Source organism: Falco punctatus (genome assembly GCF_963210335.1).
Source record: "Falco punctatus genome assembly, chromosome: 10".
Classification (NCBI taxonomy): Eukaryota; Metazoa; Chordata; class Aves; order Falconiformes; family Falconidae; genus Falco; species Falco punctatus.
Genome location: NC_137590.1, coordinates 18,571,631 through 18,587,691, shown reverse-complemented (window position 1 = coordinate 18,587,691; position 16,061 = coordinate 18,571,631). Strand labels below are relative to the sequence as shown.

Genomic DNA, 16,061 nt, shown 5'->3' with positions numbered 1-16,061 from the left:
AGAAAACTCTATGCAGAGTTACAGGAAAGTACTAATAGAGAAAAAAGCACCTGAAAATACTTATGTCTTACACTGGTGGGTTTTGACAAGTTCCTTCCTTCCTCTGTGAATCTTAAAGGTCTTGTTTTGTTACACTCCTTGTGTCACTTTGTCACCTCTTACAGCATTTGCTGCGCTGCTGTGGTCTCCCTTCAGCAGTGCCGGTTGGCGGGCTTTGCCGGTGGCACCAGGTGCTGTGGGGCAGCAGCCATGGGGTCAGGGCTCCAGCCCAGCTCTGTAGCAGGTGAGGAACGTTCTGGCTGTTCGCTGGGGAAGTTGCTCCTGGTGCAGAGCTTAGTGGGGAAGGCAGGTAGTGCCAGGCCCAGCCAGGGGGAGGAATCCATGTCAGCAGGGGAAGGCAGCAGCATGCAGCCTCCTCTGAAGGAAGCTGCTCCCTAAGGGAAAGCCAGGCACGAACTGAAGTGGGATGAGAACAGAAACCACCCGTGTGAAACGCCTGGGAAGGAAAGAAGGGGAAGTTCCTCATATTGGAGTGAGCGTTTGGCTACAGCTTCTGCTTCCCAGAGTAGTACTTTGGTATTTGTAAGTTTCTTCTCACACTGTTAAATTATGATTGCCTGTTTTCTAAAGCGTAAAGACAATTAGTTAATTGCAATGTCTTAATTGAGCCCACAGTAACACAGCTAATTTACAGGGTTTCTTGCCTCAGTCTGTTGCCCATTAAGGTTCTGACTGAGCGAAATAGCACGGAACGTCGAGCACCTCACGGCCAGTTTGTGTTCAGCAGCCTCGAGCAGGCCAGAGCTCTCGGCGGTGCTGGTGGCGGGGGCCTGGTGCGGGGCTGGAAGGGCAGCGAGCAGCGCGGCTGCGCCAGCCCAAACCCCGTGTAGCGCTGGTGCCTCCCAGCACGTGCTGTTCTCAGAGGAGGCCCCCAAGTCGCAGCCCAGAGAATCCGTGGATCGAGTTGCTTTGCAAAGAGATGAGGGTGAGATGGCAGCGTCTGGCATTGGGGCGCAGCAAGGGTTGGCTCTGAGGTGCTGCGCTCTCCATGTCAGATGTGGCTCTCTGCTGGAAAATGTTTCTGTTGCTTCGCCCCTGTGGCTCACCTGTGTTCTCCAGGAGACCGTCCCTGGGCGGCTGCGCTGGTTTGAGGGGCCGAGCGCTGGGCGGTTCAGGGACGAGTACACGGCGTGAAGAGGAGAGCCAAGAGGGCAGGTCCTCCAGCTGGCCAGGCCCCCTGCTCCTGTAGGGGACTGAGTAGCGGCACACACAAAGGCAGTGTCCGTGTTAAACAGCTCGTGGCTGAGCATCGCTGAGCTTTGCGTACTGCCTGAATTGGGGCTGTACTGCACCTTTTAAGGGAAAAATATTTGGGAGAGTGTGGAGCAACTTTCCTAAGTGAAAAAATGGTAGGTGTGACTCACCTGTGATTAGGGCTCTCGGGCAGCTTCCCATCGGAACCTTGTATCCGGGGCAGCTGCGCCCCAACGCAGCAGTGAACACAGAACTCAGAAATGCACATGCACATCATCATCGTCGCTGTGGGAATTGGGTACGTTTGTTAATGGTAAATTGATTGCACAATTGTAATTCTTAGTGAAAGAAAAGCTTAAGACCTCCCGCATGTACATTTTTCTCTCCTTTTGTTTTTAAGCAAACAAATTCCCGCTTGGAAAGCAACAGCCCTACTCAGAAGCCATTACTCGGATGATTGCCATTTTGTGCAAGAATAATTTTGTTCCCTCTTCAGCCTCAGAGAACAAAGGGACAGACCCTCATCCAGCATGTGAATGCCTGAGAAATGAGCTTTCCAGCCTTTTCCCCCCAGACTCCTGTCTGTTACCTCACAGCCCTGCTACTGCCACCCCAGCAGCCAGAAGAGTCCAGGGCAGGCCCAGAGCCAGCTGAAAGCAGCACAAGCAGCAGGACAGCAGAGCCTGTGTGTAAAATAATGCAAAAAATAAGTAAGTATTTATGATTCTCATCAGTCTCTGCCAGGCTAAAGCTCTACCCTGAGCCACTTCTGAAGGGGGCTGAGGAGGGGTGAGTGACTGCACTTGCCCTTTCCGGCACCCCTGGGGCTTCTCTGCCAGGGGGAAGGGGGCAGCCGAGCGCGGGAGCCACTCGCGGTGTCCCAGCTCTGTGAGCTCGGTTTGCCCTTGTGGCTCAAATGGTGGGGAGACAGTGCTGGGGGGAGAGCAGGGAACTTGTCTGCAGGTCTCGGGGCCAGAGCAGCTGCCAGCTTCACACCATGAGGGGTGTTTTTCTTTGCGTAGTAACAGTTAAGAGAAGTCCAGCCCAGACCGAACACCTAAACCCGAAGCAAGAGCTGTACTGAGCACCGTCCCTGCTGTCCTGTGGCGTCTCTTGCCGCTTGTGTCAAGCACCAAGTGCTGTAGCAGCGGCTACGCCTGCAGCTTCCAGCAGGGAGAGTATCCGAGCTGCATCCACCAGGGCTCACCCGTAACGCCCTATTACAAGGAGCTGGGAACCAGCAGCCTTTGTGCCGCCTCTCCTCCTTCCCTCCTCCCAACAAAGACAGCAGACCTTAGGCAGAAATAGATCTTTAATGAACTATACAAAAACCAGCCTGACTGTTCCTTCTCCCCGCCAGTTCCAGTGGGCTCAGCAGAAGAGGTGCAAGACTTTGCGGAAGAAGTTCCTGAACTCTGCGTTGAACATGGTGTAAATGATGGGGTTGAGAGCACTGTTGACGTAACCCAGCCAAGTGACAGTGCTGGTGACTTGAGTGGGAATGGCGCAGGACTTGCAGAGCGCCCTGGTAATGTGGACCACAAAAAAAGGTGTCCAGCAGAAGAGGAAAGCACCTGCCAGAAGGACATTAAAGAGAGAAAGCAATGTGAATGTTAAAAAGGGTTTTATTTAACAAACACGGCCTGGGCCAAACAAGAATGGAGACAGCACAGACAGTTCAGGGAAAAAGCAGCCGAAGTGCTGACATGTAGAGCTGGGCTTAGGCCCAGAGAAAAAAATTAGGATGTCTCTTGTCCTCAACAGTGACAAAAAGTCTGAAGTTATGCATTGTTTTGGATTCACATTTAAGATCTCAGGAGTCACAGGTTTGCCTTGAAGCAAAGGCTGGATTATAAACACCGTACATACATCCCTTCCCACGGGTGGAGTTCCCTGGCACTGAGGCTCAAGGGGGCACCGAGACTTTTGCTGGATAAACGTCCCCTTACGATGAGAGATGGGTACAGCAGGTCTTAAGCCACAACCAGGCTGTTCCACAGGAACAAGAGGAGGGTGGGTGTTAAAACGAGTCCACACGTGATGGAGAGGAAGGAGAACCAAAGAGACGGCACTGGGGAGGTGGAGCAAGAGGGAGGTGGCTTTTAGCTCACCCTCGCCTCCTCCAGCGCGGATAAAGCATGGTTCTCAGCGAGCCACCTCTCACCGCTGTCCCAGCCCCCGTGCCCGGGCAGTGTGGCTCCTGGTAGCGGAGCCCACAAAGCCTGTGTCTGCTTCAGTGCGTTCAAACAAGTCCTGCCAGGCTGAACCCGGCCACAGGACAGCACGGCACATTCCCCACCTTCCCCAGCCACCACCGACTGCGACTCACCGACGACGACGGGCAGCACCCGCATGGCCTTCCGCTCCCGGCCGTTGATCTTGGCCTGCTTCCGACCGTGTCCCGGGTGTGGGTACTTGAGGTGTGGGTAGGAGACAGTCTGGATCCCATTGCTCATCACATAGTCCCCAGGGTGGTCGGAGCAGGCGTAGGGGTTGCGCTTCTCCGGCCCCAGTCCGGTCTGCTCTCCCTCCATAAGGGCCGAGGGGTGGTACAGCCTCCTGTTGGCCCCATAGATGCCGCCCCTTAGCTTGGCCTTCCGGGCTTCTTCCCAGCGCTTGAGTCCTTGGAACATGGCGCAGTACAGCACCAGCATGACGGGGCAAGGGATGAAGAAGGAGCAGATGGAGGAGTACACAATGTAGTTGTCATCCTCCAGCTGACACAAACTGGGGTCCCGGTTTGGGACGTTGTTGAGGCCAAATATGACTGGGGATGCTACAGCAAAGGCAAATATCCAGGTGGTGGATATAAGGATCAACTGCCGCAGGTCGATTTGTCGCCGGTTGTAGTTCAGTGGGATTGAAACGGCAATAAACCTGCCAATACAGGTGAGTCAGTCCTAGGACGGTGGTGTCAGCACCAGTATCGTGAGCAAGTCCCACAGCTGCCTGCCACCGTCCTTCTCCCCGTTAATTTACTTACATGGACAGGCCTGGGCTACAGCCGGCCTTCCCCCTCAGAAGAGCACCCAAAGGGACAAACTCCGGCCTCGTCACGCAGCCATGCTTTCAGCTCAGCCACCACAAGGGTGCTGATGGGACACAAAGCTGGTGATGGGGAGGACGGTAGGGCAGAACACCCTCCTTAGGGGAGAGCAGGGTCTGTCCTCCCTGCGCGGCACCCTTGCAAGGGCACACAGCAGTCCCTCCTCTGGCACCAGGAGGAGGAAGGCACTTACCGATCCACGCTGATAGCACAGAGGTTGAAGATGGAGGCCGTGCACAGCATCACATCCATGGTCATCAGGGCATCGCACAGCACCGTGCTGAGGGACCACACGCCTCCCTGGAACTGCAAAGACCTCGGCGTCAGAGGATGCCATGTCCTACTGCCTTTAAAACGGCACAAAACAGCTCCGTGCCTGAGCACCTCAGCCACTCGCTTCTTCTTCCAAACCAGCAGCCTGAAGTGGCACAGTCCTGCCCTGGCACAGTGCTCCCCTCCCACAGAGCGGTGGCACACGGGAATCAGCCCCACCAAAGAGCTCACACTTGCTGAGGGCTTCGTGGTTCTGGCCTGGCCAGAGAATTGAGCCCACAGACCATCAGCACTGTGAAGCAAGTCATGCAGGGCAGCCCGCTGCCTTGGTTAGCCAGGATGCTCAAAGCCCCTAGACTCACCACCCCAAAACCTTCCCAGTAACGCAGGGCCAAGCATTCGCTGCGCAGCAGCATGAGCTGCTGGGCACAGAGGAAGCAGGGAGAGTCTCTCCAACAAGTGACAGCACAAAGCTCCTCTTCCATTTTCCATACCCAAACTGCTCCAACATCCTGTTTGCAGATGATGCGAACAGTTCCTGTGTGTTACACAACCATTTCTCTCTGTCATGCTAAGCACAAGGCCAGCCTCTTGAGACCATGCTCAAGCCAGTCAGATATAATCTCTTGTTTGCTCTCAAGAACCACGGACACCCAGGGCAGAGCAGAAATGCTGCCAGCAAAAGGATGAGACCAGACGCATGACCCTGCTCTGTATTACTTGAAAGTACAAATACTCTGCTATACAAAAGATACCAGCTCAAAATCTACGCTACTGCATCCCAAATAATCTTCACAGAAAACCCAACAGTGCCAGAAAATGCCCAAGGGTTTGCAGTTTGTCGGTACCAGCTTGTGGAACAGGACCAGTTGCTCAGCAGTGTGCTGTGAACCCGGCTGCTGGAAAACGGGAATGGAAGGAAAAGCTCAAGGAGCACAGAAATAAGTCAGGTCCATTAAACCCTTCAGCACACAGCACCGAACACTTGCCCAGCCCCTCCTGCATCCAAAGCTGACGCACTGAATGTCAGCTTCCCTTTCTCGCGCCAGGACAACCGCCTCTAAGACAAGACCATGATTTTATGAAGTTTTATAAAGTTTTAATAAAAATTCTAATTTTAGTGCAAGAGAGGGTGCCTTTTTGATTTTCCCTGACAGAGAGGCTCAAACCCCCACCACCTCAAGCTGTGCCCCTCCATCCTAGTTTAGCAGCTGAGAGAACAAGAGGCTCCCTCGTGTCCCCCCCAGCAAACCTGCATACAGCTTTGTCACCCCACACCACTGCGTGGCCTGCAAGCCCCGACTCCCCAGTTAAACCCTTGTAAAACCCACTCAGGTCCAGGCACAGCAAACGCAGCTTCCTGCATGTCTCTCCCTGCGTGCTCCCTCTGTAAGGAGCAGGGCACGAGGCGGCGGGGCTGGCAGGGAAGAGGGAGGGGTGACCTGGCCAGAAGCCCTCCGGCTCGTGGTGCTGCCCCCCCTGCACCCCAACACCCCAGCACTGCTCCTCGGAGAGAGCCACCAGGCTGAGGTGACCGAGCCAGCGCGGGCCACGGCACATCTGCAGCCCCTTCGCACAGTCCCATGTAGACAGAATGCGTGTATCTATATATATTCTTTGTATAACACATAGAATACGCACATGTATAAAATTATACAGTATACATGCAATATACAAACAAGCTATATATTATATATTGCTCTGATATAATAAACATTTCTACATATTGTGCATATATAAGGCCTTTAAAATGTTTTTCTAAACATGTATCAATGCAACATGTCACATGTTATACATTATATATAATTATCCCTATATTTCTAGATAATATATATACCATACATGTAATATATGTATATTTATAAATTAGATTAAAAGTTTTATATTTATAACTAAAAATTGGAATGTATAGAAATAAATAGAAATATAAAATGCCCCGGGACTTTGCAAAATATAAAACACTATACGTACTCTCTAAATACTCTTACTATTATAAAATATGTTATATATCATAAATATTACTGCCATATATATCGCTATATGTAATATATAGAATTTACTATATATTTTACCTATATATAATGTGCTATATAAAAATTAGTTTTATAAAGTAGAGTCCCAATGACTTTATTCTATTTTATATATGTATGGTTTTATCCATATAATTTATCAAGATATTTAATATTCTGTAATATACAGTGCATTAATATATTACCATATAATACAGAACATATATAGATGTCTATATTACCTATCCTATATTATGATGATACATAGTAAAATACATAAGCCATGCATAATGTATTATTATATACTATGTATTTATATTTACAAAATAGATATTATACATGCAGGTATGAAACTGCTCCCACCAGAGGCTGCCCCGCGCCGCCTGGGATGTCCCCCGCCTGCCCCCCCAGCGCTCAAGGGCTGCGCTTGCCCCGCAAAGCCGAGCTGAGGAGCGCGATGTTCCTGGCTTAGCTCCATAGTAAGAACTTTGGTACCAAAAAAATACTGAGCAGCCTGTGGAGGTGGTTAAGAAATGAGTGGGGAGCCAAGAAAGGCACTTCAGCAGCTTAGGAGAGCGAGGGAAATGGCTGGCATCTGGCATGGGGACAGTGGAGGGGGCACCAAGGGTGGGGAGAGGGGTCCAGCCCATGTGCCAGTGCAAAGTGAAGAGTGATGGGATGAAGCGGAGAAGAGAAATTAGATTGTTCCTGTATGTGGTTCCAAAACAGGAGAAATAGGGAAAAGGGCTTTAGTTTAGTCTAAGTAATCCAAAAGAAAGCCACCCAGGGAAGCAGGTGTCACCTCCAGGCACTTACACACAGGTAATATGACCAAGGCTGAGGAACAAACGAGGCATGTCTTCTCAGGAGGTGCCTGCGCTGCGGGAGCGGTGCAGCCATGCCCGCCCTGCCCCGAGCGGCACCGCTCACCAAGGCACACAGCCGGGGTACCTCAGGGATAAGCCCGGCACTTCCATTTTTACGCCACAGCTGCTCTCTGGTCTCTATCCAAAGCAAACCTATAGCAACAGTCAGGCAGTGCTCACAGTCTAACTTTGCTGACTTTGTGCACGGTTCAGGAAGTGAGTATCGATTTGTTCATGTATAGGTGCTCAACAATAGGTTTGGGTTTTATTCATACCATCACACAAACCAGAGCCATGTGGGTAATGCTCTCCATGTAATGCTGGGCAGGTGCAGAAATCCTGCCCCTGCCAGGAACAGGGGGCAGGCAGCTCTGCAAGGATTAATATCAGGCAGTAATGATGTCATGCACAGGATTATGATTAGCGGAGCTGTAAAGCCAAAGCAGACTCTGAAGAAATGGTTTGGCTATTTTTGTACAGCTATCTCCTTGAGAGGGAGACCAAACCTCCAGGGGAGGCTGGATTCAGACCCGAATGCTTCATCCAGCCTTTTCTCAAACGCAGGTCAGCCACCCCAAACTTGGGAGCCAAAACAGAAAAAAACACCCTCACTTTTTTTTTGCCAAGCTCACTGGGATCATGACAAGTTCAGATTATGAGAGAGCAAATTTGATTCTGGGCTACAGTTTTCAAAACCTGTTTGTGATTGTGGGGAACTAACTGATTCTGAAAAGGACAAGAGCTTTCGGGCTGCAGCATCCTCAGAGGACATTGTCTTTGCTGTGAGATTTAAGTTGGGCACTCAGAAAATGCTACGAACCCTTCCCCTTCCCCACCAACCCCCAAGACTCTGACTTTGGGGAAACTGGGAGAGGACTTCCCATTATACCATGTTGCTAGCCTGCCCACCTTAGCAAAATGTGCCAAGAACTTCTCTGACGGGTGAGTGACTTTGGATTAGAGGCATAGCTGGCTTTGCTGGGTCATGGGATTAAGTGGTACCTAATTACAAGAGGTTGCAGACGATTACCCATTGAGGTACACAGTGTAAAGCCTTAGGGATCATACACAGCTCAAGCCTCCTTTAAGAAGTGCTCCAGAGCATCTCCACTTTCATCAGCTTTTTTTTTTGTGTTCTCTGCTTTTTCAGCATGAGGCCACTTGTTTTCTTCCAGAAACGCACGATCCGTAGTGCTGCTGCTGAGAACAGCCAGCTAGCTGCACAGCAAACCAGATGCTCTCTAGGCAAGCCATCTCCCTCAACAAAATAAAACAAAGCTGCAAATATAACCCCACAAGCCAGCCTACCTGCTCCATCTTTTCTAAGGCTGGTGGCATGCTCTGTGCACCCCTGGCAAGAATACAGGCTGAGCCTTATATGGGGGAGGATGGGCATATTAACCACTGCACCCAAAACCTCCAGGCATCACTTCTTGGAAGAAGACAGAAAACTATATGGGCAGGGAGGGTCATGTTCTGCCCTTAGCTCAGCGCTTCATGGCAGACAAGGAGGGTTTATAGGAAGGTGAATAATGATTACTTCTCTGGACGCAAGTCAAACCCCTTTCCAAGTGATATTCCAGGTGCAGACTGGGTGCTTGTTTAGCTGACTAAGGTCGGCAGTAAATTTACGGCAGTAAATTCACATGTAGCCTCTGTGGTCTCTTACAAGACACCAATATCTCATTACAAAAGGCCCTTAGGTTCTGGATCAACCACTGTGTGCACAGAAGGAACAACTTCAACTGCTTCGTACAAACAGTACAAAGAGGTTATTTATGGAAAAGATTTTACAGGATGGTGGATGGAGGGAGGCAGACTTAACTTCTCAACAGCCTTGCAGGCTGCCTTCCTAGTCAGGTCATTTTGATGTCCCTATTCCTAAGTACAACTGATTTGTATGAAAAAATCTGCTTTCTTGCAAACAAGCCTGATGCCAGAAGAGCTCCTACACTGCCAGTGCTCCTGAAGGCATGAGCCAGGACGGGGCCAAAGATTTTGGTCTTTTTTGCTATGATAACAGCTCTTCTCTCAGTCCTGCTGCATGCTTCTGCATGGGACCACGTGGCAGCTTCATAGCTGCCTCTTGCCAGCCCTGCAAACAGGCTCACTAAGAAGCAGAGGACACAAAGCGATCCTTCGGTCTTTGGCAGCGATGGCACCTGAAACAAGGTACCCAGGCAACAGCAGCCTGACAGTGAATTCGGAGATGCCCTGTTGAATTTCTGAACAAGCACCTGCCCGCCCTCAGCAAGGCCATGGCTCAAGTGCATAGCATGGAAAGACTGAAAGCGCTAAACCAAAGAGCCCAGGCCTGCTGAGAAGGCTATGACAGCAATTGGAAGAAGAATAATCCTTGCAAGTGGGCAAACTGCAGTATCAAAGAATTGTCCAAATGCCCACAAGAAGCTGACTCTGGGCCTTTCTTCATGAGCTGCGACAACTGCTGCATTCTCCAGAAGACACAATGCAGCCTGCAAGGGGAGAGGGAGTGCGACACAAGAAAAAGGTGGCCTCACGTCTGCTCTAACATCCTTTCTTGAGTTAAATCATTGAGGTCAAAGTTTTTCAGAAATGAGAAGCCAGTCTGATCATTCATCTAAAACATTAGGGGGGCTGAAAATTCAAAGACACCTCCCTCCCATTATTGGTCACTGAAAATAAACCCCTTAGCACTGGTTTATAATTGCTAGCCTGTATCTCCTCCCCAGTTTTTTTGTGCAGAGACTGTGTGGTTCAGACATCAGTCAGGCCTAGAAGAACAGCTACTCCTACTGAACCTCTAAGATTCCAGGAAAGGCTAATCTTGAATACTTGCTGCAAAAAAAAGTTGACATGCATTCACAGAGAGCCACAGCAAATCCGGAGGAGGGTAGAGGTCTGGTCTCTCATCAGGAGAGCTGCATTATAGGCACACACACACACATGAGATGCTGCAAAGAAAAGAAATCTTTTGATACCAGTGGTACATAGACACACGGAAAGTTTTACGCAGAACGGCATCACCCTCACCAAGAAAACAGCTTGTGTAATTAGTACTGCCTGCTCTGTCTCTCTGAGTACTGCGAGGCAGTAGGCCTGCTTGGAAAGACTTGTTCATATTCCCTGACCTGTAGAAGGAGCTGGATAAACATGCAGCTCTGCTATAACTGTTTCCTCTTTTTCCTAATCAACTACACAGACCTTAGTGGCAAAGATGTTTACATAACCGTGCCTTACAGGGCTCCGGCCAGCAGCTTCCTGGATCGGACCTGTTCCACGGCTCAGGAACCCAGCATGGATTAAGAAGGAGAGCTGATCAGAGGAGCGGTTTGCAGAGCAAGGCAGGCAGGAGGTACACTCTACAGCACAGTAACGCACGTGGAAGTTGCTCAGCCTGGTACCTGCCCCGACTGCTGGGAGTGCCTCCAGTCAATGAGGAGTACATGAACTGCTGCTGTGGCTCCTGCCCTCACCACTGAGTCTTTGGGCAAAGGGAGCAGTTAAACACAAACACAAGCCTTTGTAGCCATGCAGCTCCCTCCCTGCACATTTCTAGTGGGCAAAGCCACTCAGAGATGATTACATTCTGCAGCACCTCATAACTCTGCTTTCTCATGTGTCCTCGCTGCCTCGGGGAAGGGATAACCCCCATTTTCAGTGCTATCAGCACTCAGGCAGACTCTGGTATCTTCTCCTGGCCTCTCTTTACACAAAAGCAGGGCTTTGCTCCTGGGAATTCTGGTGGACCCCTGGGAGTGCCCCAGGCCACCTCCTTCCCTCTTGCTTCCCATCATCCTCGCATTACTGGCACTGGATTGATCACTAGGAGAGCACTTCACTCTCATCAGAAAGACGAGGCTACTGCAGAAGAGTGGTCTACCTTCCCCATGGCTTTTCATCTCTTCCTGTCATACTGCTAAGCCCATAGGGCGAGGAGCTTTCTAGGACCAGATTCCTGTTCCTATTGTAGATATGTAGGCTTCGATCAAGTCCTTTCTGGGGTTGTTGATACCCAAGCCATCATCACCCTTTCTGTGGGTGCAGCCTACTTGTTTTCTCCCTGCAAGTACCACATCAGTTTTGGCTGTACTGAAGCCCACAGTGTTTGCAGGCTCCTGTTTTAAGAAGTAATTATAGCTCAGTGGCATGCCTTCTTCACTATTCTTTCCCCAGCCTTCAGCAATATTTGTAGATTGGCTTTTAAGTCACTCATACAAAGGTTAAACAGCACAGGTCAAGAAAGCCAGCAGTTGCCTACTGAAGATGGTCCTATACTTAACAGAGCAAGTTGGAAGGTATAGTTGGAAGGTAAGTGCATACCAGGGCAGCCTGCTGTGTGGTAATTAACAACTGGCAAACACTAGAACATGTCCTTGTGCTGTCTTTGAACAAGTTCAGTGGAAAGCACTGGACACATCTGCATCATCACACTATGATTTGGCATATGATTGCCCGTGTATATACAGATACCTGCACACTGGCTTTGTCACCCCTATGTAGTAGCCAACATGACAAATGGCAGACAGGAGTAATCCACCTCCCTCCAAACCAGCACTTCAAACAGAATGAGGAATGATCAGGGACAGCAGTTAGCCTGTTTTTCTTAAACACAGTATCTTTCTGAAAAAAAGAAACTGGCTGTAAACACTGCCCTGTCAGGAATTCACTTCATGTCCACAGTCTTCCAGAGCTGTTCAGTTTGGTAACAGATGCTTTAAGCCAGTGGAAAGCTGATGTTTCTTCCCTCCCATCCACAGGGTGCTCCTTGGTTTCATCAGGTTGTGGAGGATCAGAACTGACAAATGACAGCAATATTTGCATTTATGGAAGACCAGCGTCATAACATCAGTTCTAACAGCCTTTCTCATTAAGGTCCTAAGCATTAACTTGAGCTGCTAAAGTGGGTAAATTTGACAGGACAAATTAATGAAGGAAGAAATACAGCCTGAAGAACTCCCAACAATGCACGGTGAACACTAGAGAGAGATTTAGGACAGGGCAGGACTCGGGGGACGGGACACTAATCTCACACAGAAAAGGCTGGTGTGTGGGGAGGAGCAGTCTACAGGCTTTCCTGTGTGCCTGCAGCGAGCCACTGGTCTCCAGTTCAGTGGGAAATAACTGATTTCCCACAGCACGGGCCTGTTTCCAAAGTTCTCTCAGCCAAGGACTGTCCATTTTTATATGGGCTGAGGGACCCTAGTGCAACAGGACCACAACTGGCCAGCAGTAACAGACCATATCTCCTGCTCACCATCGGAAAGCCATCGCACCGCTGTGGTCCTTCTCCTATAAGCTGCATGTGTGAGGATGGGACTAGGGGAGGTTGGCATTAGATGGCCCCATTTCCCTGCCCTTTTGCCAAGCTCCAGTTCCAGTCATGATTGCAGTGACTGATAGAAAAGAAACAGTTGTGATCACACACACCAATCTCCCCCTCATCTAGCACCTGCTTTCAGCAGCCCTCCAACCCTGCAGGTACAAACAAGGGACTTCTGGAAAGAACTAACACCCAATTTAGCTTCCTACAGCCAAGACCTCTGAAATCCTCACCATGGACTAAGCCTTTAGCTGTGACAGAAGATTACGCTGGCTCTTTCAGAAGTACAAAAGGAGAGTATGTGTCAACAAATGCTGCTAAAGCATTGGAATACACTTTCTTCACAACTAGAAATAACAAGATTAAGGCCTCTCCTACTGTGCTCCAGCTTCTGTGAACAGCAGCAAAAGATAATCCACATCTCACAGGAAGGAATCCCGTCCCCACTGAAGCTTGTAGGAGATCTATTGGTTTGTGGGGATGTCAGATGTCACCTCAAAAGTTAAATCCCTCCAGCTGTGTTCTAAAGCTCTGACTGGGAAGGATGTTTCCAGAACCCTAATACAAGAAGCCATCTCACAGGGAAAAAGCACAAGATGACCAAGCTTCTCCTGCTGAATGACAGAAGCGGTCAGAATTTATTGCTCATTCCTACTAAACAAGAAGCAAAAAACGCCCTCTCAGCCAGTTTTCAGTTTTTCCGATAAGCCCTCAAAGTCCACCATTACTCTGTCAGGAGCTGTACTAAAGTTAAAACAAACAACCAAACAAAAAACCCCACACCAAGAATAAAGGTTGAACAATGTTCAGGGCTGTCCATGCCACATTTTCAGTGGCTAAATACAATGGTACAGAATGCAAGTTGAAATCAAGCTAGTTTTAAACAGCAGCAATCACTATACCCTGTGCCCCTTGTCTGAGTGTCTGATTCTGATCTACAGTTTTCACTTTTGCCTCCAAGGAAAAAAAAAAAAAACAACAAACAGAATAAAACAAAACCCAAACCCAACCCACAACAATTCTGTCCCCTGGCACTGACTCAGTGGCTACTCTCACTCTCTCCTAGCACATTTCAGAACAAAATGAGCTGCAAATCGTGCACCAACATATAGAAGATTATTAAAAATGAACATGGGTGCTAAGGGCTATGAGCCCACAGAGAAACTTCCAGGCACAAAACAGCACTGCTTCAACACAGGCAAAAAAAACCAGAATCCCGATTAGTGAAAAGTAGCTGAGAAGAATGAAGACGACAGGCTTTCTAACCACCAAACCTGAGTTAACAAGGGAAAAGCAAAATCACCAAAACAAAACAGCATAGGGTGGTGGTTTGTCCTGTCAGTGCAGTAGAAAGAAAGAGGGGAATCCAATGCTTCTGCTCTTCATTGGTTGTTCTTATGGGTCCCCAGCTGAACCTATCCTTCCAGGATACCTCTGTCTCCAGAGAGGTCACAATGTCCTGCAAAATCCTAGGACCAGGTAGAGAGGCTAAAAGCATCCTAAGCTCTAATCTGCAGCCTGCCTTGCTTAAGAAGGTACCGGCCCACCCCAGTCTGGCACCCAGAAGCTGCTCTGGCATGGGAGAGAAGGGGAGATGCTAAGGCCTGAACGCTGCTGGTATGCTCTTGTGTTAGCTTTCAAGTACGGAAAATCATTCAGTCTCACTCATGGAGACAGCCCCTTTCACTCCCTGAGGAAGCACTTCAAGGCACCACCTTACAAATCATGGGGCTATCAAAACCCGCAAGGTTCATCTGACACACCACCCCCCCCGCCAAGTCCCCAGACTCCAGCTCGCTGGGGCTGCCCACTGTGCACAGGGCTGCATCCTGGCTCTCCCCACAGCTGCAAAGAGAGGACTCCTCTTCTATGCCAACACTACTGCAAGGACAGGTAAAAAAAAAAAAAAAAAGCTATTTTGGCCTGTGGGTGCTTTCATCCACTTATCCACTTCAGCTGGGAAAGAGCCACTGCCTGGCACTAATGGGCTGGCTCTAGAGAGCCTCCTCACCCCAGTCCAACAAATCCCCAACCCCCAATCACAAGGCATTATCAATTCCCTGGCACTAAACATTTACCTCCCCGTTACAGAAAGGCAGAGAGAGAAATGCAAAACCACTCAACCTCAGGAATGCCTGTTTTTCTTTCCCTCAGCTGTCAGTCTTGGAGGTGAACAGAAAAACTGACTCAAAGTCCCCCAAGGTGGCTCTCAGTGACCACTGTTGCACCCAAAGTCTCTGCGAACCAGAGAGCCTGCCAGTAGGAGCCCTGCAGCAAGCTGACCAAAGCCACCTTGATGCAGGGTGACCAAATCCCATCTAGCTCCCTAAAAAGGCAGCTTCCCTACTCAACTCAACAGGGAAACATGTTTCCTGGTTAAAGATCTGTCGTACCACCAAGATCTGCTCAATTTAGGCCAGACAGAGCACAGCACTGGGGCTCTCTATCCCTTCCAAACCATGTATGATGGCAACCTGGGAAGTGGGCAACGCAGGGGGTCCCCGGAGCTGCTGACCCGGGCCGGGGCAGGCACCTCGGTGCAATTCCACTCGGTGCGTTTGCAGCTGGGCGATCGCCCTGCAGGACCTGGGTAGCCCAGCCGCTTGCCCCGAGCCGGCTGTTGCTGTCCTGCCGCGGTTTAGCGGTGCTAGCAGCAGCGATGCCCCGAGAGGCTCGGGGGGGAAAGCCGCGGTGGTGTGACAGGGACATGGGAACACAAGCACCCCGGCAGCGGAGCGGGGCGCTGTCTCGGGGGGCTGAGCAGCGCCAGCACTCCCATCCCGCAGGGACGGAGGGGGGAGAAACCCGGAGGGGGGCTTTAACCCTCGCTACCCGGTCTGTAGCCAGTCCCACCCCGCAGCCCCGTAACTTCCACAAAAGCCGCAACCCGGCGGTGCCCCGCGGTCCCTGCGCAGCCTCACCTCGGAGTAGACGTAGAGGGGCAGGACGAGGAGGGCGAGCAGCAGGTCGGCGACGGCCAGGCTGACGATGAAGTAGTTGGTGGTGGTCTTCAGCGCCCGCTCCGTGCAGACGCTGAGGCAGACCAGCCCGTTGCCGCCCACGATGAGCAGGATGAGGACGATGCCCAGCACCAGGGCGGCGACGTTGTGGCCGCCCGCCGGCGGCAGCTCGGTGCCGTTGCCCGGCGGGGCCCCGGCGCTGCCGTTGCCCATGGCGCCGCGGCGCTGCCCCGGCAGCCCGGTGCATGGGAGCTCCGTGCCGCCGCCAGCCGCGCTCAGCCCGCGGGCGGCTCCGCCAGCGGCCCGGCCGCCCGGCCCCAAACTTTCCGCGGAGCGGGGAGGAGCCACTGG

At 50.8% G+C, this 16,061-nt stretch overlaps 1 protein-coding gene across 1 annotated transcript; it reads right to left on the bottom strand.

The window, feature by feature from the left end:
- Positions 1 to 2,625: 2,625 nt before the first annotated feature.
- On the bottom strand, positions 2,626 to 16,042 carry DRD4 (dopamine receptor D4; the record flags this gene model as incomplete). The annotated part of the gene is made up of 4 exons (XM_080404153.1): positions 15,672 to 16,042; positions 4,494 to 4,606; positions 3,584 to 4,131; positions 2,626 to 2,828 (listed from the first exon to the last, which is right to left on the bottom strand). The coding sequence occupies exons 1-4, from the start codon at positions 15,921 to 15,923 to the stop codon at positions 2,626 to 2,628; spliced, it is 1,116 nt and encodes a 371-aa protein (XP_080260279.1). The 5' UTR covers positions 15,924 to 16,042.
- Between the last annotated feature and the right edge of the window lie 19 nt (positions 16,043 to 16,061).